Source organism: Rissa tridactyla, chromosome 2 (assembly GCF_028500815.1).
Source record: "Rissa tridactyla isolate bRisTri1 chromosome 2, bRisTri1.patW.cur.20221130, whole genome shotgun sequence".
Lineage (NCBI taxonomy): Eukaryota > Metazoa > Chordata > Aves > Charadriiformes > Laridae > Rissa > Rissa tridactyla.
In genome coordinates, this window is record NC_071467.1 from 3616495 (window position 1) to 3636997 (window position 20503).

The 20503-nt window shown below is 40.3% G+C and overlaps 1 protein-coding gene across 6 annotated transcripts in view; it reads left to right on the plus strand.

Moving 5' to 3' along the window:
• TSNARE1 (t-SNARE domain containing 1) overlaps window positions 1-20503 on the plus strand; it is a 511576-nt gene that overhangs the window by 428932 nt on the left and 62141 nt on the right. For all 6 annotated transcript variants that reach the window (XM_054191276.1, XM_054191275.1, XM_054191280.1 and 3 more), the window contains one exon: window positions 19271-19386. In XM_054191276.1, the coding sequence (XP_054047251.1) occupies window positions 19271-19366 (96 nt within the window). In that variant the 3' untranslated portion in view covers window positions 19367-19386. The remainder of the gene's footprint in view (window positions 1-19270; window positions 19387-20503) is intronic.

Consider the following 20503-nt stretch of genomic DNA (forward strand, 5'->3'; position numbering starts at 1 on the left):
CTTCCTATTTTTCAAATGCATTTACTAACTTGAGAGCTTCTGAAGCATGCTGGACCGGGACCACGGAAAAGCAAATTCTCTGTTCTCCTGCAGTGCAGAAATAGTGGCCTGTGAAACCAATCTTTGCTTCCATTGTCTTTAATTTTTTTAATTATGTCTGGAGGTGGGAGGATAGCTTAATACTCATGGCCAGTTTTAGTTCTGGCGTCCTTACTGCTAAACTAGTGGTAGCAGCTTTGCCGTATGAACATCTGACTTGTGCTGGGATACAACTTTTGCCTTGTTTTCTGACCAGATCTTTTAAATAAGGTTTCCAGCACTTAAATTGTCTGTCACCATTTGTGTATGTATCTTTGGTGTTTCAAACAGAAACCAACAGGACAGAACCAGTGTTACTGAAAGTAATTCACAATCTGTGGAACCAATGCCTTCTGTAGAGGTTTTGTCTGCGTCATTAACAGTCATGGCTTCTGTTTTCTACTTTGTCACATATTCCCTTGTTAGAGAAGTTGCCTGAGACCAGATCCAAAAGGGACTTTTGCATTATAAAGAGAATAGGAGAGTGAAAAATGAATTATCATTCTGTCATATCTCTGCCTGATACAGGCTCTTCCTCAAATATTGCCATTGCAACCTACCGAGCCTTTTTGGCCAGGCAGTAGTTTTCATGGGTAATAGGCAGTTACATTTCACTGCATCACAGAAACACTTTCTGAAATTCTTGGACTGAAAACCAAGTTTTTCTGTGAGCAGCAGAATTAATAATGTCTAATTTTCTGTCAAGTGTGGCCATCATCACTCTAAATTTCATTTTTTCTCACATCTCTTCTACCCCTTTGCTCAAACCCCACTATACATAAATTGAAAAAAAACATGGTGTTTCCAGAGACTGCACTATTTGATGTTTGTCCTGTTAACTGCTGCCAAGTCAAAGAAGCAGGTGTCTTCTCTACAAAGCACCAAGTATCGTGAGAACATAAGTACTTTAGAGGCTTCTGTTCCTCTCTCAGATGTGATTGAATTTGGCAAAGAAGCTTGGAGCTCTTGGGAGCAAGGAAAGGGACTGACAAACAGAATGCCCGCTTTCTTGCAAATTACAGGGCTAATGACAGGGCACATCATTCCTACTTTAAAAGGATATGTTTAGAAGGAAAAAAAAGATTTTACAAAAATGTAGTTTCAGATTCAATTTTTATCTGTCAGCAATGATCACAGATAATCTGATAAGCATAAACTGTTTGTAATGTACATTTGTAGAGCAGCATTTTGGCTATTTATTTGGGGACTCCCTGGTTATAGAACTAATTTGCGCCCACAATTTAATAAAGCATATGATAAGATTTAGCAGGATTGTGGATTAAAAAAAACCAGCAAACAAAACAAAACAATTCACTGACATTCTCTATCAATTCTCTCTTAAATAGTACCAACCTACTGCATGGTAGGACTCAGTCTGGATCAGAGACCTTAAACACAATAAAACCATGCATTCAGATGTTTTTGCCTATCGCTCAGATTATGTTGAATTTCAGCAAAGGTTCTTCTAATTTCAAATAGGCTGTGCTTTATTTGCATCTTAACAGAAAAGCACGTTCTCAAAACAGAATTTCCCAAGAAAATAAGGCAAAAGAGGCAACCAAGTCTTGGCTATAATTGAAGGTAAAAAGCTGGAGAATCACAGAATCATGGAATCATAGAATGGTTAAAATTGAAAGGGACCTTAAAGATCATCGAGTTCCACCCCTCCTGCCATGGGCAGGGACACCTCCCACTAGACCAGGTTGCGCAAAGCCCCATCCAGCCCGGCCTTGAACACCTCCAGGGATGGGGCAGCCACAGCTTCTCTGGGCAACCTGGGCCAGTGTCTCACTACCCTCAGAGTAAAGAATTTCTTCCTTTCTAAATTTCTGGTCTTTCAGTTTAAAACTATTACCCCTCATCCTATTGCTACACTCCCTGATCAAGATTCCCTCCCCATCTTTCCTGCAGGCCCCCTTTAGGTACTGGAAGGGACTCTAAGGTCTCCCCAGAGCCTTCTCTTCTCCAGGCTGAACAACCCCAACTCACTCAGCCTGTCCTCATAGCAGAGGTGGTCCAGCCCTCTGATCGTTTTTGTGGCCCTCCTCTGGACTCACTACAACAGGTCCACGTCCTTCTTATTTTGAGAATCCCAGATCTGGACGCAGCACTCCAGGTGGGGTCTCACCAGAGTGGAGCAGAGGGGTAGAATCACCACCCTTGACCTACTAGCCATGCTGCTTTTGATGCAGTCTAGGATGCGGTTGGCTGCAAGCATGTGTTGGCAGCTCATGTTGAGCTTTTCATCCACCAACACCCCCAAATCCTTCTCAGCAGCCTCTATTTGTCCTTGGGATTGCACCAACCCACATGCAGGCCCTTGCACTTGACCTTGTTGAACTTCACGAGGTTTGCACGGGTCCACCTCTCAAGCCTGTCCAGGTCCCTCTGGATGGCATCCCTTCCCTCCAGAGTGTCGACTGCATCACACAGCTTGGTGTCGTTGGCAAATTTGCTGAGGGTGCACTCAATCCCACTGTCCATGTTGCCGACAAAGATGTTAAACAGTGCTGGTCCCAGTACCAACCCCTCAGGAACACAACTCCTCACTGGTCTCTACTTGGAGAATTTCACTGCACTGAAACTCCCTCAGGGCAAGAACTTCATATGTGTTGCTCACCTGCATCTACAGCACTGTCAGACCTTGTCAGAGACTGGAACCTAAAAATAATTGTCTCAAAGCTTGCTTAATTTTCTGCAAGCCGTTGGGAGGTTTGTAAGGTTTCCTGTCGTGTTTGCTGCCTATGGGCCGAAGGGAAGCTGGTGCAGACTTTTGGCAGACCAACAGGATGTCTGGAAGTTCGCCTGCTGCTGCCTGCATGGCGTACGTGCAAACCAAGGGTACCCCAAATTTACTGTGGCATGATGACTGTGCTAAATCAAGTGCTGCCCAAGACACAGGGGCAGGAAAATCTCACCCAGCAACCACGTCAAATGATAACTGGCTGAGCCAAGACAACCTGCATGCTGATTGATCAAACTGTGAGCCGACAGGGACTATAAACTGGTGCCATGCCAGACCACAACTGGGACCCTCGCCACCGTCACTTAAGAACTATGGATCAACAGGATGCCGTTGAACTCCAAGGACCGTCAAGACGCCAGAGGACCTCTGGTGGTGACTATACTCTTGCTGTGCTCCGTAATACCGCTTCTCTCTTTTCTGCCTTTTCTCTACTTCCTCCTTTACTCTATCGCTCTTCTCAGTGACTAATGCTGGGGAATAACAATAAATCTGCAGTGAGCGGCATCTGACCTCATTTGTGTCTTAATCTCATGCTCGGAATCAGTACTAACCCCTCCCAGACCAAACGTAGTCAGACTGGGATGTAACAGACCTACACTGAAGAGATGTCACAATAAATGGCTTCCTCTCTCCCACTTTCTTTCATCTTTCATCTTTCAGATGCTTCTGCCTCCTCAGGCATCTCTGACTGACAGCAAGAAAATATCTTCAAAGTGGGAATTTGCGCTCTGTTGTTTGAGCAGTGCACATGCCAGTCTTCTGTCCGGTATTTTGCCAAAAAAAGGGGGCGACATCCCTCAGCCATGGTGTCTGATTTTCCTTTAGAAATTTGATTCTGTGTGCTCCATCCATCTAGAACTTGTTTCTGGTAGTTACACAATTAATTAGTCATGTGCTTGATAGAAATTTTTCTCTGTCCAGCTATCAAAGTAGTGTTGCCACTTCTGATATGATTTTTTTAGCACTCTGTCATGAATAATCTAAAATTGTACTTTAATTTTAAATATATATGTATATTTTCCCCCTTGGGGAATAATTACATAGTCTAATACAACTTGGTGTTAAGGTTTTTTCTTTCCTGAAGTTTAAATTGCTTTTTTTTTTTTGGAAACTTAATGTATTCCTACTACTCCTTATGGAACACTCTAAATTATTTTCATCATATACTTTAATTTTTAGCTTTTTTTCCCCACTTCCCCACAACAGTTCCATCACCTTTTTTTCAAATTATTAATAAATAAAGACTTGGCTTCATAAGTTCCTTGACATTTTTGCAGACGTGCTGGCAACAGATTGAATAAATTATATTATCAGATGTTAACCAAAGTAATGGCCTATTATGAATGGAGAAAAGCAAATAACACTAGATCGAGCTTGGCATTTCAGCTCTTACAGCATGTGAACTGTTGTATTATTGAATCCTTTGTTGCTGTAGCAATAGCCAAACAATAACTGTGTGCCTGAAGGCTGTGGTGGAACATGCACATCCCTCTGACCTTTTGCAGCGTGATTTCAATGGGAATGGGTGTTTCTTTCTCCAGCCCACTCTTTTTAACTCTGCATGTGTGCAAGAGTCAGCAAATATCACTGTCTCAACACTTCATGTAGCAAATTTTGGGTCTCAACACGCTGTGGTGGCAGAATAATCTCTACAAAGGAAACCAGCTTTTCTATTTATTAGGCCTACAGCAATCACCAACTTTTTCAAGCGACACCACACCATCAGCTGTCAACTGGTGCCATCCAATAAAGTCATCCATGATTAATTATTCTTAAATGACAGCAGCATATTGAAACAAGCTGATAGCTGCTGACAGTGGAAATCCAATTAACCTGAATTACTATCTTGATTGTGGCCCAATTAATGTCAGCTGTGCCATGTCAGAAGTGAAGGCTTGGCTAACATAATTGTTTAATTAATTTGCTGCAGAGATTAGTTGATGTGGGACTGCCCTTATGCCGACTTCTTTTCTTCTTTTTTTTTTTTTCTTCACCTCCCCCACAGAACATTAGATTTGAGAAAGAAGGGTAAGCAGCTTGCTGTCTACAGTTTTTCGCTTAAGTGGATAAATGAAATTCTATCTTTAAATAGGGTTTGAAAGATCACAGAGGGAATAGTACAGCTGTTAAACTTCTGCTAAGAGTCTGTTGTTGTCCGTTGCTTCAATGAGTTTTACTGTGCCCCATAGCTGAGATGTAAAGAGATTATGAGGACTTCTTTGATGCGTTCAAACAGAAATATGGTGTTGCTATGCGTTAATGATTTCTCTGCCTTTTAAAGTATATATAGTGAACAGCAGGAAGCCTGGTAATGGCGAGGGTTGGATTTATTTATCTTTAAAAATAGAAACTTGAGTCAGGGGTGCCTGGAAGTTTGTTGCTCATGATGTAGTATCTGCCTGGTGTCTTGAGATTAGGTCGTGTTCTCAGATGCCCCGTGCAAAGACAGTCTTGCATGTCAAATTATTAAGAAATATGTTATGACCAATTTTAGGAGTGACTCAGTAAGGAAAAGGGTCTGTTGTTGGTTCTTCCAGTTGAAGCACATTACAGTAGCTATTATGATCTTTGCCATATCCATTTTAATTCCTCTAGCTCTCTGCTGTTCAACTTTCAACAGCCACAAAGCATTAAAAAAAGAAAAGTAACACCTCCATTCATAAAGGGCAGTACAAGAAATGGAGAAGTGCAACAAAATAACTGTAGGCCTGTGTCAAACCAAACCACTGACTAGTAATAAGCTGGAGTTTGTGAAGTAGATCAAGAGAAAACTTTCCTTCATCTCCACCAGAAACTTCAAAATAGTCTTAAAAATACAGGCAGACTCAGACTGATTACCAAATAAGAGGATTATAATGAAAAAGGGAGCTCTAATGACTTAAAGGAGCTAGCATTAAAAAGTTAAACTCAGTAAATTAATATGTTAAATACAGAGGGTTTGACAAGCAGAAAGGGGAAAAAATGCACACAGCCATACAGATATCTATATGGCTTTTTTCCCCATGTGGAGCTCAACTATTTAAGCTCTTGTCATAGATGCCGGGAGAAAAGGAATGGAGAGTTAAAAGCTTTGATCAGCTGCATGTAAAAGAAAACTGGGACACTGAGCAAGTTCAGAGGTTCCCTTCACTTCTCCAGAGTCTTCAAAAATATCTGGTTTCTCGAATGCCAACCTCAAAAAATTCCAACAAGCGGGACTTCTCTGGAGATGTCTGCCTTTGAATTGTTCTCCAAAAAGCACCACTGTATAATCTCCCATGGAGGTTTGGGTTTAGGTGGAAGTACTCAGAACTACTTTCAAAACTTTCTCAGACCTTCAAACCAGTCATTCAGTTCAGTTTTTAGGAGTCTGAGAGGATTTATAGATAAGGCTTATCTGCAAATCCTCCCAAACTTATCCTGAAAAGGGATTAATATCCTCATCTTCTCAGCAGCCTAGGAGAACCACCCAGCATAGTTTTAACAAAACCATATCACAACAAACTGAGCTGCATAAAAACATTTTAAAGTCAGCCTAGTTGACAGTTTATTAATTTATTGGCTGTGCATCTCTACAAAGATTTGTTTAGACTGTATGTAACTGAAATTTCTTTTTCTTGGCTAAAAGTTAGTTTTAGTTGAGTGACATATTGCCTTGTGGCTAAATTTCCCTGTTTCTATCATGCGGGAGAATCACACCTCTCTGCTGTCTTGTTCATTGGAGGAAATGTTTATAGATTATTTTTTTTCCTTATACAGAATAAATGGATGGAGTAGACATGCTTTCTAACATGAATCTTGCAAACTGGCTACAAATTGGCACCACGACAGAAATCATATACATGAGTACAAAGACATGGTGGATTTAATACACATCATTGCCTTCTGCCCCCTTCCATCCTTGCAAAAAGATAAAACTCAAACATGAAAGCTATTTCCACCTTTGCCCTTAAAGACTCATAATTTCATTTCATTCTTTCTTGTGCAGATCGTCCTCTCGTTGCTGCTAGTAATGGATATGCTCTGTAGGAGACACTGTTGGCACTATGCTTTGTGACATTCACAGAGCTCTATTATGTTGTCTGTCAAAGTCAAATTACTACTACGCACTTCACATAAAAAGTCCTTCCTGTTGGCAGCGCTGACTGGGCTGTGCCTAGACTTGGGATTATGATTTTCACCAACAGGGTCAGGCTCCAAGGCCAGTTACGAAGCAGTGCTGATATAACATTGTTTGTAACAAACTGATCTCTTTTATTCAGAATCCATTACAATTTTTAAATACATAAGGATTTTTTACATAGATGCAGGCAACGCACAGCTTTGATGTCAGGGAATAATACAGTGTGCGTCTGAATACTGTCTGATTGCCAGAAACTGATGAAGAGTAAAACGTTCAGACCTGTGATCGTTTTCAACTTTCGTATCAGCCATTGTTCACCTTAGCTTAGTTCAGAGTAAAATACAGTTTAGGACATGTATTTAAGGATAATGCTGCAGAGAGCTCCAAATGGTCGTTTGAGAGCTGAAGGAAGGGACTACATTTTATTCTTCTGCAATATGGGATCCAGTCCCATACAAATAATTCTATTGTGTGACTACATAATGAATGAGAACTGCTATCATCTAGAAAGATGTTAAAGCTACTAACCTCAGAAATAACTGAACTCAATTACCTAAAACAAAAACAAAGAAAAATCCATCCGCATACAAACTAGATGATAAAAAAACTAGTGTTTGTGTGTTGATCTTAGCAACAGACAATGATATTCATCGTTACAGATGTCCTCACTTATGCTCTATTTATTTAACGAGGTTCTAATCTTATTCCTAATCTTATAAAAGGGGAAACTAAGAAAGGAAGAAGTTAAATGGCTTATGAAAGATCACATAACATTTTAATGAGAAAAGTAGGCACAGGTGCTATATCTGCCTGTACAGTTCTCTGCATTGCCCACTATTTTCAGATATCTTTTTGGCCTTTCTATTTGAATGCTGTTCTTACAAGTCCTGAACTCTGCTCTTTGTTTGACTTGCCCTGGATCTCCATCTGCAAAACTGAGCAGAAAACCTCAGGAGAATACTATCATCTCACACAAAATTTTCCAATACTTTATTCTTTCTCATAGAGGCTGAAGTGCGGTATCAACTCAGGCTACCTCCTGGCATTTGTGCATTTAATCCATCAGAAAACTGAAAGCTCATAGGCCAGTGTGAAAATGAAAAAATAACGGAGATAAAAATACTATTCAAACCTTGAAGAGCTTGTTTGGGTTTAAACAAAAGCCCAGATGAGGAATTTTGATAGCCTAACCAATTCTCCATGGTTTCTACAGAAAATCATGCTGCCTCAAATTTAATTCTGTCCCACCCAATAAAAAGATATGGAGGCACTGCTATTTCTTCATCTCGTGATGTGACTTTAGATGTTGTGTGTGACTTTAAATGTGACTTTATCCACTTCTTGTGACAGATATTAGTAGGTAGTAGCAAGGAAATATCCTTTTGTCCTTTAATGATGCTCATTTGGCAATTATTTAAGTCTCTGTGGGGTCTACTTTGAACAGGTGAAGACCCGCATATAGCTATTTGTAGGGTTAAGAAGCTGTAAAATAGCTTTCAGTCTGCCTGTAGATCTGTGGTGTGTTAGGCAAAGTGTGGAGGTGTGCGTTCCTTGAGTTCCTGGCACACAATTTGTTGCTTTTCCCAAGTAGGATTTTCATGCCTGGTCTCAATGTAATTTACTCACTGTTACTTAGCACTTTGCTCCCAAGTAGTCTGCATCCTGCAAAGGAGCCGCAGCAACGTGGTGAATGCTTGTAAACTGGTGAAAAAGAGCAAGCCTGGGAGGAAAAATCAGTCTTAAGCTTCAATAATATTCTTGGTTGCAAAACCTAGTGTTTCTCTTGGGGTTTCTTTTTTAAGGAACATGCTCTTAATCTTGCTATTGAAACATTTTTTTTCTTTACGCTCTTTGGACTTCAGTAAACAAAACAAAAAAAAAAAACAAACAAAAAACCCCCAAACCAAGCCCTATTTACCACGTTTAAAGATCTATTTAAAGTTTAGTGCAGCAGAAGTCACCTCTGTTCTGCAACACTATGAAGTAATGCATGACAATTTGTGCCTGTCAACCACTGATTGACGTACTAATGATGGTAGTGTTTTAGCAGTAGAGATACTACTAGAATAGGAATGATGTTAATGGTGGTCTAGAGATAGTGGTGAGAAAAGTTTTTAAGAAGTAATGTCCTATATTAAATCAATGCACACAGTAAAGAAACAAACAGACTTTGAAACAAGTAGCACAAGTCCTTCCTGCTTTGGGGGTTGTTTTTCAATCATGTCAATTGGTCGAATGAAAATACAAACGCAGAGTACTGCCTGTTATGGTTCTGAGATATTTTTACTCTTGAGAATTATCAGCTCCCAACACCAATGTTCTGAGTTGCTGATGGCACAATATTTCCTGGAACCCCTTCCAAAATTTGTTTTTATTTATGAGTCATAGGATTGGGAGGAGCTTTTTTGTGGATCATTTACTGTAATATACTGACTGATGTTTATATGTACAGCTGTCTGCTGGTGACAGAGTCAGACCAGCTAAAACCTTCAGTTTGTTCTTTGGTGCCTGAAGACTTAGCCTGAGGGTAATTTGTCTTAGTTACTGCTGAGATTTGAAGGCGGGTCTTAGTTCAAGAACACTGTGCTTTGAAGACAATCCTTTCTTTCAGTTCCAGTGTGAAAAACAGTTAGGTGAATTTTTTTCCTTTACCCCCTGAAGTGCCTTTTTTTTCTTCATATGACACTCACATTTATTTGAGGATGGTCTGAAGATCCTTCATGGCTGATGCTCCACCCTTTACCAAGCATTTTATTTATCTTAGAATTTTTAAATAAAAATGTTGCATATAGCTATACATGTGGTACTAAGGAGAAATTATTAACTTGTTCAGACCAGAATCCCATAAGGGTAAACTGGCGTAGTTCCATTAACACTACTTAATGTGTAGGTGAGCCACACCATAAACTTTCTTTAGCTCTGGTCCTCATAAGCTTGTGCAAAGTTTGATCTGGTTGTTATTGACATTGGGAGCCAACTTGGGGAGCCCAAGCATTTTTCAGGACAGAGAATGAGCCAAATATTTCCTCAGTTGGCTCTGCAATTAAGACATTCCACACTGGCTCCTGTAGCTCCCTCATAGAAAAAATGATGATGTACAGACTAGATAAGTGAGGTAGGTTGAAATCTGGCTGAGCTTCTGGGCTCAAAGGGTCGAGATCAGCAGCACAGTGACATGAAGACTTCCATTTCCAATCCAGCCCAGTAGTCCTATTTGTATGATAATATAATCTAACTAATAAAGATGGCTCAGCAAGAAGGCTTTCTCTGACCACCGCCCTGCTTTAACGTGGTTGAATCACTCTCTGCTCCCTTGAAACTGTGTTTTTGGGTTAGAAATGTTGGGGGAAGTAAGGTCTCTGTGAATCTACCTGTGTGTGGCTGTTAAGCATCTCAAGGTGGATTCTGCGAAAGTATAAGGGTGTTGGCTTTGCTACCTTGGGCAAATTCTGTTTTGGGAAAATGCAGGCGCTCTGGCATTTCAACTACACGCAATAGTCATCACCTGCTCTAAACTGCTGGCTAGATTTGCTACGTAGAATTTAAACAGCTGACAGAGGTAGGTGGCTTCATTCCAGTGCTGGGGAAAAAAAAATTAATCCTCTTTATAGTGAATTTGTAAATCACACTGGAGGCCTGCTGCCTTGAAAGACATGGTAGAAATGTAAGCTATTATCATGTGTTATTACAAATGATGTCTCAGCCATTAAAAAAATAAGCATATTAAGGGAATATTAAGATTGCTAATTCAAGCATTCAGAAGTTAGAAAATGCAGCAATAAAATCTGTGTGTAGAGGCTTAACATCAGCCCCTGTCTGCTTTTAGGCAAACCAACACAGAAAACATTGTGCTCCTGTTCTCATCCTGATAGAAGACTATTGCAAATGGTGAAAATTAACTCAGATTTTGAACTAGTCATGAGTGTATATGAACTACAGTTTTAGAGAAGTCATACCTTTCCCAAGCTGAGCCAAATTTCCTAGAACCACTAAGAAGTGCACCCTCATTGATGGGACAAACTCCTTTCTCCCTATTCCTCCTCACATTCCCCATCTTTCTACAAAGCGTGGAGGCACTAGAGAAAAGGTTTGTGTTATCTTTTTCAGGGTGGGACACTTGGACGTTTTTCAATAGTTTTCATCTTTGATTTGGCTGCAACATTTTCATTTAAATGAAATAGCTTGAGGTAGATTGCAGGCCTGGAAAATGTAATCCTGAATGGTTATCACTGGCTAAATAGCTATGCGGCAGAAAATGGCCTTAAAATAGGATATGCTAAGGAACCATACCTATAGATGGCAGTTGGCTTCACCTGGGGTGTACAAAAAGAAGAAAAATGAGTAAGAAGGGAACCACAAAGAGCCTTGTGGGGAATGGGAAGACTGCACAGAACGAGTGGCAAGTAGCAAATACGTAGGTGCAGCATCATAAGGGAAAGCTTGAAATCGGGCCAAATGGTGTGGAAGTAAAGGCACAAAAACAATGTGTCAAAGCAAAGTGATGTTTCTTCGCTGGTGTGGGCTGGCCTTTTCCTGTTGCTCTCATATCTTGTGGGTTTTACTCATATGCATCTTGTCTGCTTCGTTCTCATTTAAAAACACCAAAAGTGCTTAATAATATTACTGGCCTTTTCTAGCCCGTCTGCAGAGCAGTGATATTTAATAGCAAATTCATTGTTACTCTATAAGGAAGCTTTACCATAAAGGTCACCAAATTTGGTCAGTGCATTTTAATTTGTACACACGTTAAAGGTCATGTTCCTCACTTCCATTGCAATAACACAGTGTGTTTACTCTCTTATCAGAGATGATTGTGTACGACTTTAGCTAAGGGACGTTATCGATGTAAATGGATTATTAAAAAATAAATAAATAAATTATTAAAACACTGGTGCAAGTATAAGGGGATTTTTTCCCTCTGTGTGTTTACATAGTGCTTGGAGGTAAACACACATCTACAAGGTCTGATTTTCTGCTGTGTTACTCCAATATTTCCTTTTTTTCCCCATGAGAACTCCACAGCTTTCAGCAGTTTCTGATGGTGTATATTGGAATGACTGTAGTTTCAGATTCATAATATCATCTCTGTACAAACACATCCAAATGTAATTAAGGACTGGGGCTCTCAATCCAGCAGACCTTAAATTAGCTTTCAAAATGCATATTAAGGGCATAGACAAATGCTTTTGAGCAATTCCAAATGACCTCTGGGGGCAGGGTGAACAAAATTGTATGAACATCTTTAATGTCACAAAACTCACTCTGCAGAGATTTGCATATAAAGTGTACCATTTTATGTCAAACAGATTTGTTAATCTTACAATGAAGGAAACAGTACTTGAAAATTAATCAAGGTGGGTTTTCATTGCCCAACAGAGGCCCTTAAAAGGACCTGACCTGATATCTGGAGGCTGGTATTGTGTGGTTTCTAAATTCAATCATTTTTGGGTTTTATTTGCTGGATGGGTTTGGAGGAAATAGATCTCCATAGCAGATAAATCTTCAAAGGTTTCTTTGCTCAAGTAGTGGAATTGTACTTTCAGAAGTTCTTGTAATCCTGGATCTGTTGGAAAATGCTTCATTATTTGTTCATTATTTTAAAATTGATTTAAAATTGTGTTTAAAACATGCATAAGCATTTATGTAGGTGAAAAAATGGGTAGTCTTACTAAGTCTTTCGTTACTGAGTACAGGGTAGCTTTTTGTTTCCTTACGATAATAACTTGTCTAAGAAACAATGACTGAAAAATGGATGTTCTCCCCTAGGAGGCAGGGTCTTGTCCATACTACCTACCCGAAAATCCTAGGGTATGTCAAATGCTTATATTATTTGACATTGCAGGAGGGAAGGAGAGAGACACATGGTCTTGGGTTAACCATCCTGGGAGATGCTCTTTCTCCCCTGTAGAATCATAGAATGGTTTAGGTTGGAGGGAACCTTAAAGATCATCTAGTTCCAACCCCACTGCCATGGGCAGGGACACCTCCCACTAGACCAGGTTGCTCAAAGTCCCTTCTAACCTGGCTATCATCATCCTTATCCTAGTTCAAGGGGCTAAGAAGATGGAGAGATGGAATAAGAAAGTGGGATATTGTTGAGATTAACTAATGATAGCAACCTGCTCAATGCTTATGTTCTGCAGGAGACCTAGAAAATGCCTCAAACATGGAGTCGTAGGATATGTCTCTATCCTGAAGCATTGTCATACGCTCTGAAGTTCCCAGAATAGAGCAGCTGTTCCCTGCCTGAACTAAAATGCCTGTTTCTAGGGCTTTTTGCCTCTTCAGTAGAGCCAGTTGTGAAATCTTGACCTTCCTGCCTTTTAGTGAATGGTGTAACCAAACCACAGCAGATAGAGAAGCACAATGCTGTTTTTCCATATGTGAATCACACGCTTACTGGTTCGACACTTTTTTTTTTTTCTGTTCTGTATAAATACAGGAAAAAGAATTTCCTCTGACCTCCTCTATTATTTATGCTTTGTCCCAAATAGCTTTTGAGTCCTTAGCAAGAAAACATTTCTTTCCTTCTTGCAACTGCGTTTGCTTAGGAATTTCCAAGATGAAACTTGCTTTTCTGGGCCTGGGGCCGTAATGGGCTTTAATAGTTTTTAATTACTTAACTATCTGTTGTGACATAATTAAAATGTCTTTCAACATTTCACATTTCACCCCCAAGAAAGAAATATCTTCTAGGCTGTAAAATATGTCTCGCAGCTTATTTTTATGAAACAACAAAGGAAAGGCTTCTTCCAGGCTCAGTCACATCCAGTTCACTTGTCAATATAAAGTGCTTCTCAGCTATGTCCCTAAATAGCCTTGCTCATTCCTTCCCTGTTTTTTGCTCCTATTTCACATATGTGTTTAAAAAGCCTCTGTCAGGATTAAAATATATCTTTACCTATACTGTTTTACTAAAAAACCCTGAGAGCCTAGCAAAAATAACTGTAAAAAGCCATTACGTCTTATTACGGGATTAGGGTGGTTTTTGTCCCATGCCTCATTCTTTTCATCTTGGGAAAAAGTGTACAATAAAAATAGATTAGCTCCAATTTAATCAACAAATTCTAGGTGTTATGGGAAATGGGTTTACAACAGTTTGGGACAGAGTTATAAAACCAGAGCAGAGCTGCAGCATACCATTCAGGGTTCAGAATAAGCTAATAATATTAAAATGAAATCAGATAGTACTGCTTATAATTATTTCTCATACATTTTCTAGCAGAAAATAATACTTCCTGGTAGCTTTAAACTTTTCCCAAATTCTGCCTGAAATTTTATTGTTGCAGTGATTTCTATCTCTCTATTTAGGTACACTTTTTATATGATAGTTAAATCAAGTCAGAGTTTTCCAAAATAGAATTTGGGAAACGTGTTTCCCAGGGAGGAACACGTTTTTCAGGGGGTTTTGTTAAATTCTAATGCTTCCTATATGTGGACAGACCTTTGCAATTTAGCAGGAAAAAAAATAATGGAGAAAGCAGCCGTACTCTTTTGTCATGTGTAGAAGCATTTGGCAAAACCCTCAAGTCTCTGGAAAAAAACCCAAACTATTCCCTCAGTTTCTTTTCATACTTCTTTGAAGTTGTGGGAACATCTTCAAGATTCAGTGTGTACAAAGAGTATACTTTAACTTTTGATGCCTCTGCTGTGCCAGTGGTCCTAGGTATGTCTTTTCTTTGGTAAGCAGCTAAGTATGGTTCGATTGCAAGTGGAAGATGCTGGGCAAAATTATCTTTCAATTGCTCCCGCAAGCAATTGTGGGTGCAGGTTGCAGGAACTGAGAAGAGGTCACATTGCCCATGCCCTCAGAGCTTCCTGTGCTGGACTCCAGGAAAGTCAAAGAGAATAGGGAATAGCATTAATGCAGTGTGAAAGAATGATCTTCAGCAGTTGAGGGGAGAAAGAGCTGGAAAAAGATGAGTGAAATCAAGTGCGGATTAGTCAGATGTGTGGAAAATGTTATAAAAATGCAAAGCTCCCTGAAGAATTATGTCATAAAATAAATGATTCATTTTACAGGTGGTTTGGGTTTTTGGTGGTGGTGTTGTTATTTTTTTTCTCCTTAAACTTTCTATGGCTGTGGCTCTGCTGTTCTGAGACTACCAATTTTGAGGCAGAAACCTAGTAGTATCTGTCTCAGGGCAGTGAGGAAGTTGCCCTTGGGAGAAACGATCCTCTTACAGGTTTGGAAATAGTTTACCATTCCCATGTAAGTGTGGATTAACCTTGATTCAATGGATGGCATCGTGAATCACTGTTGTGTTTTTTTTAAACTTTGGAGAATTGGAATTCTCTTGAGATCGGCTATACTTCTACCCATGGCACGTCCCTTCACTTCCTTGGATAAAAATGGGCATAAACCCATCACTGCCTTGATGTTTGTGATGGAAGGATTTAATTATATGATTCTTCTGTCATGAAACTCCCATGGGAAAATTAGGATCTTGATGTTAAGTGAAAAGCTTGCGTGGTCTCCTGTGAACATGGCTTTGGATGGACATCCCAAGAAAACTTGAGTAGATAAGTAAAATTTATAAACATATATGATGTAGATGGCATAATAATTACCCATTTACTGAATGAGGCAGAGATCCTGCTTGAGAGGGAGAGAAAAAAAATACTACCTGTATATGCATATATGGGAAACCTAAACTCTAACATTTCCTAGCTGTTACGTGTTTACATTCCTGATGTTGATGTGCTTGCAGTGTGCGTTAGTACCTTGGGGTTATTAAAGTTACAGGGATGTGTTTCTTTTTGTCACACAGCTTCCCTCAAGAACAACAACAGTGGCATTAAGACACCATTTATAATCTCAGTTTGATAATCAGATTCTGTTAACTTAAACTAGGGATAATAACCGGAGTTTATTATATTGTAATATTATTACGTAAGCTGTTTATTAGTGTATATTTATTTAATTTTCAGGTAAGGGTGCTCGTACCTTGGTTTGCAATCCTATCTGGTGAACAGAACAGTCTGTCCAGCCTGCTCTGTGCTGACATCTTTCTCCTCTGATGGGAAGGAAGAGGGAAAGGGCAGGGAATAGGTCGCAAGAGCTGACCAAAACATAGGCTTGTCCTCTTCACAGGGCAGGTTTGCTGAACTCCATGGGATGTCAAATCATATGTGAAAGGATCACAGAGTCATAGAATGGTTAGAATTGGAAGGGACCTTACAGATCATCTAGTTCCAACCCCTCTGCAAACCTCACGCTAGACCAGGTTGCTCAAAGCCCCATCCAGCCTGGCTTTGAACACCTCCAGGGATGGGGCATCCACAGCTTCTCTGGGAAGCCTGTGACAGCGTTTCACCACCCTCATAATGAAAGAATTCTTTCTGATATCTAATTTAAATCTACCCTTTTCTAGTTTGAATCCACTACCTCTCGTCCTATCACTACATGGCCTTGTAAAAAGTCCATCTCCAGCTTTCTTGTAGGCCCCCTTCAGATACTGGAAGGCCACAATAAAGTCTCCCCAGAGCCTTCTCTTCTCCAGGCTGAACAAACCCAACTGTCTCAGCCTGTCCTCGTAAGAGAGTTGCTCCAGCCCTCTGATCATCTTTGTGGCCTCCTCTGGACCCACTCCAACAGGTCCATGTCCTTCTTGTGGTGAGGGCTCCAAAGCTGTATGCTGTAGACCGGGGGTGGGGGGGGTCTCACCAGAGCAAAGTAGAGGGTCAGAATCATCTGTACTTTGAGGGGAACTGCTGCCTTTTGCTCATAAATCAGTATTTTTCCATCTAAGTGGGGCTTTGAGAAACCTGGCCTGATGGAAGGTGTTCCTGCCCATGGCAGGGCAGGTAGAACTAGGTGATCTTTGAGCTCCCTTCCAACCCAAACCATTCTATGAAAAAGAAGCTGAGGGATATGGCCACTCTTCCTCAGTGTCTGTAGAAAAGCTTGTGTGATCAGGCAGCGCTCAGAAGCTGTGTTTCCTCTGCTCCTCCAGCATGTACAAATTTATGACTAGAGACTAAAGGGACTTGTAGAACTGAACATTTTCCTTATTGAAATATAAGGTAAAGAAAGAACCAGGAATTAACAGGAGAATCCTGCGACAGATTATATGGCTGTGAAGGACAGTAATACTAAATCCACAAAAACATGTTGTAAACAGAGCAGGAATCATTATCCTGACTTACCAGCCAGGGCAAGGGCATAAAATGTGAACCAAATACCAGAATACAGGCTTGGCTGCATCTCACCTACCCTCTCATTAGTCTGTTAGTCTGTTTATGGTTGAGTTTTTTGTTTGCTTTATGTTGGTTAAAAACAAGAAAAAAGGGGGGCAGGGGGAAGAGACTACTTAAAGTGCAAAATAAGAATGAATAGAACTTTGCAATGCTAGAAAGAGTAAAATAAGGGAATCTTTCTGCAAAGGGACTGATGGAAAAGCCATCTGCAGTGGTAACTGTAAGGCCTTTGAAACTCTTTATTAGGAATATTTGAGAATGCTGCTTGAAGTTAAATGACCCATTAGCATCCTCTGCTGACCAAAAAAAGGCTCTGAAGTTTTAGAAGTGGACAAGGACCTCTAAGTGCATTGAGATAGCTTCAGTTTGAAGCAAAGGCTTCCCGTTGTGACTTGGAATTAATCAAGGTGAAAAGAAAAGATGATGCTGTAGCAGGCCTGTTGTCTCATGCACTAAGCTTTTAGAATATATCTGTTATCCCTCCAGAAATCAAGGCTGCAAGTGCAGATCCACTGTGAAGAAACATCACTTCATGGGTGAAAAAATTAATTAGAGACATAGCCCTAGTCCATTTGAATTCTCTCCCAAGTGTCACAGTAAACTGATTGAAAAGTGTGAGCAGACAGGTGTGCCCTAGTAGAGTTTTGGGGGAGGGGGAAAATAGTATCCCACACATACACTCCTTCCTAGCACACCTGACAAAAAGATCCTTCTTAACACATGCACATGGAATTATTTCTTTAAATCACCTACTATTTTTTCTAAACCCAAAGAAAACATTTCTGTGTGAGTAATTGAAAAGCAAATGAAGAGCCTAGATGAATCACTGACTCTCTGCTATGGAGGTAGGACAACACAGCATTTGAATTCCTTAAAAAATAATAATCTGGAAACCTACACTTTCATGAAAAAAATGACTGGTTTGGTTGGTTATTGATTCTGGAGGAGAGGACAGGTCACGCATCACAGGTCCCTGCTGGAAGCTCTTCTCCAGCTCTGCACAGCAAAATGGATGGTGCCTGGGGGGGTTGCAAGGAATGAAGCACTGCGTTTGGGAGCACCAATGGAAGAGATGAGTCTCCTGTCACGTGCACCGTAAGAGGCCACAACATCTGTAGAACAAAATAGCTGGGGAACTATCAGTCTATGGAAAATGCAATGTGGTGCGGAGTGATGTAAACCAGTTAGTGGACTGGGAGGGCTGACGGCACCCGTTAGCGGAAAGAAGGAAGGAAGGAAAGGTGGATAACAGCAGTAATATTAACATAATGTCTCCTGTGAGAGTGCTGTTTCGGTTGTAAGAAAGGTAAAGAACGCTAGACAAAAGCAATCGGTTTATCAAGTCAAAAGGGTGCTATCAAGTCTGGTGGCTGGAGGACTGGTTGATCTGGTCTCAAGGAAAATGTCTATATTGACTCCGTGTCTCATTAAAGTTACTTTTCTTATGTGTTGGGTAAGATTATTACTGAAACTGCGGGGATCATGGAAACACCCTTCTCTAATCCATCCAAAAGGGAGGAAGAGGAATGGAACTATCTGAAAAAGATTTTAAATGGGAACAAGTAACATTATGTCCATGAAGGTCACTGGGAAGGCTGATGGGTTTAAGTAGAAACAGACATCAAAATTAAAACCCTGTAGAATCTCTTTTACCATATGTTAATTTGAATGAAATCAGGGTGTTTAATGCTGGAGGTACATTTGCCTATCCTGTAAACAGCCTGCCTTATTGCTTGGCTAGATTTCATTGCACAGCAGGCTGTAGAGAGAGACCTCTTTATCTTACAGGAGACAGTCTTCTCCTGGCAGCCAGAAAGCAGATTTGACACCCCCAGACCAAAACCAAATTGAATAGCCTTACCCAAGTTCAGTCCTCCAAGCAGAGCCTGGAAATTTAGTGTGACACAAACAATGATTTAAGTAGGAAGAAAGCAGTGTAGAGAAGGTGACTGTATTTAAGGGGGATTTTCACTGGAAAGGAAGAATATGGATTGTCCAGAAGGATCAGTCAATGTGAAACAGAGAGACAAATTTTCCGTGTTGTGTCGACTTGTTAGTCGATAGCAACATTTCTTCAGGAATTTACCCTCCATCTTCCCCTTTAACATCCATACATTTATTTCTTTGTCTTTCTCCTCTTTTAGCTACGAGCCAGGAAGATGAAGTGCTGCCTTCTCTCTGTTGCGTTGGCTGTTCTGCTGTTCGTTGTCATCATCATCGCAGTCTCTGTCAAGCGCTGATTTGGCTGCGGTTTCCACAGGTAAAGGCCTTTAACTGAGTCTTTTATCATACTCTGTGAGATGGTTGGGAGACAATTTAGGAAGCTGATAATAGTAAGAAATATTTATCTTGTCTTGCACATTCAGGTGTGGCCTATGAAAATAACTGAGAAATAGCATCCTTAGAGGATCCTTAAATAGAAGCTAAGGTGGCATTCAAACAAAATATCTTACTACTTTTTTCTCTGCTGTTTGTGTTGTGTTTGATTTTATATGGATCTCATAGCAATGCTAATTAATGAATCCTAAATCCATATGAATTAGAGATGCAAAAATGGTGTTAAAGTCCCCAGACTGAAGCACAGCTGGGGGCAATCCAACATCCCACAGATAGTCTGGGATGTTCCAAAATGTACCTACCTGCTGAGACGTTCCAAAGAGACCTTGGAGACAAGCCTTTCTGAGGAGCAGGAAGACAAACAACTGCAGATGTAGCATGGACAAAAATAAAAATGGGTTTCTGACAATCTTTTCTCTGTATCCACCCCTAAAAGGAGTATTGGTCTGTAGTAGGAAGATTGGGCTGTAACCTTACGAAGGTAGGTGAGAGACATCCAAGCAACTTCGTCCCACTAGAGAAGTTTAAGCTATACTGTGTTTCCTTTTTAAGGAATGTGCTTTAAAAGTAAAGCATAAGACACAGAAAAAGTTTTCTTTCTTTTTTTTTTTTTTTTGTGTCATTACCCTAAGAGAATTACTTGTAAATTGTTTCTGATAATCTCTGTCTGATACAAAGCATTTCTGAGTGTCTGCTTCTTTAGAAGGTTGCTAGGCCATTATTCAAGGAGACATTAGATTTACAGGATTTCTAACATCCCAAGGACTTTGGCGTTCCAGGTCTGTGTGCTTGCTGCCATGGCAGGGTTTCCGACTGGTAAAGCCAGAAACCAAGAGCATCAGCGGGACTCTTCCCCAGACAGCCTGTAGGAAGCCTGAGGCAGAAACCAATGGAGGGGGGGGATAGCTTTTGGTCTAGGGATCTCTCACGTCCCACAGAGACTTGCATAAAGTATGTGTGCTAGTGCTCCTGTACTTAGTATAAACTGCATTATATTGAGGCTCACTGGGACCCTTTACAACAACTTAAACAGAGATTTC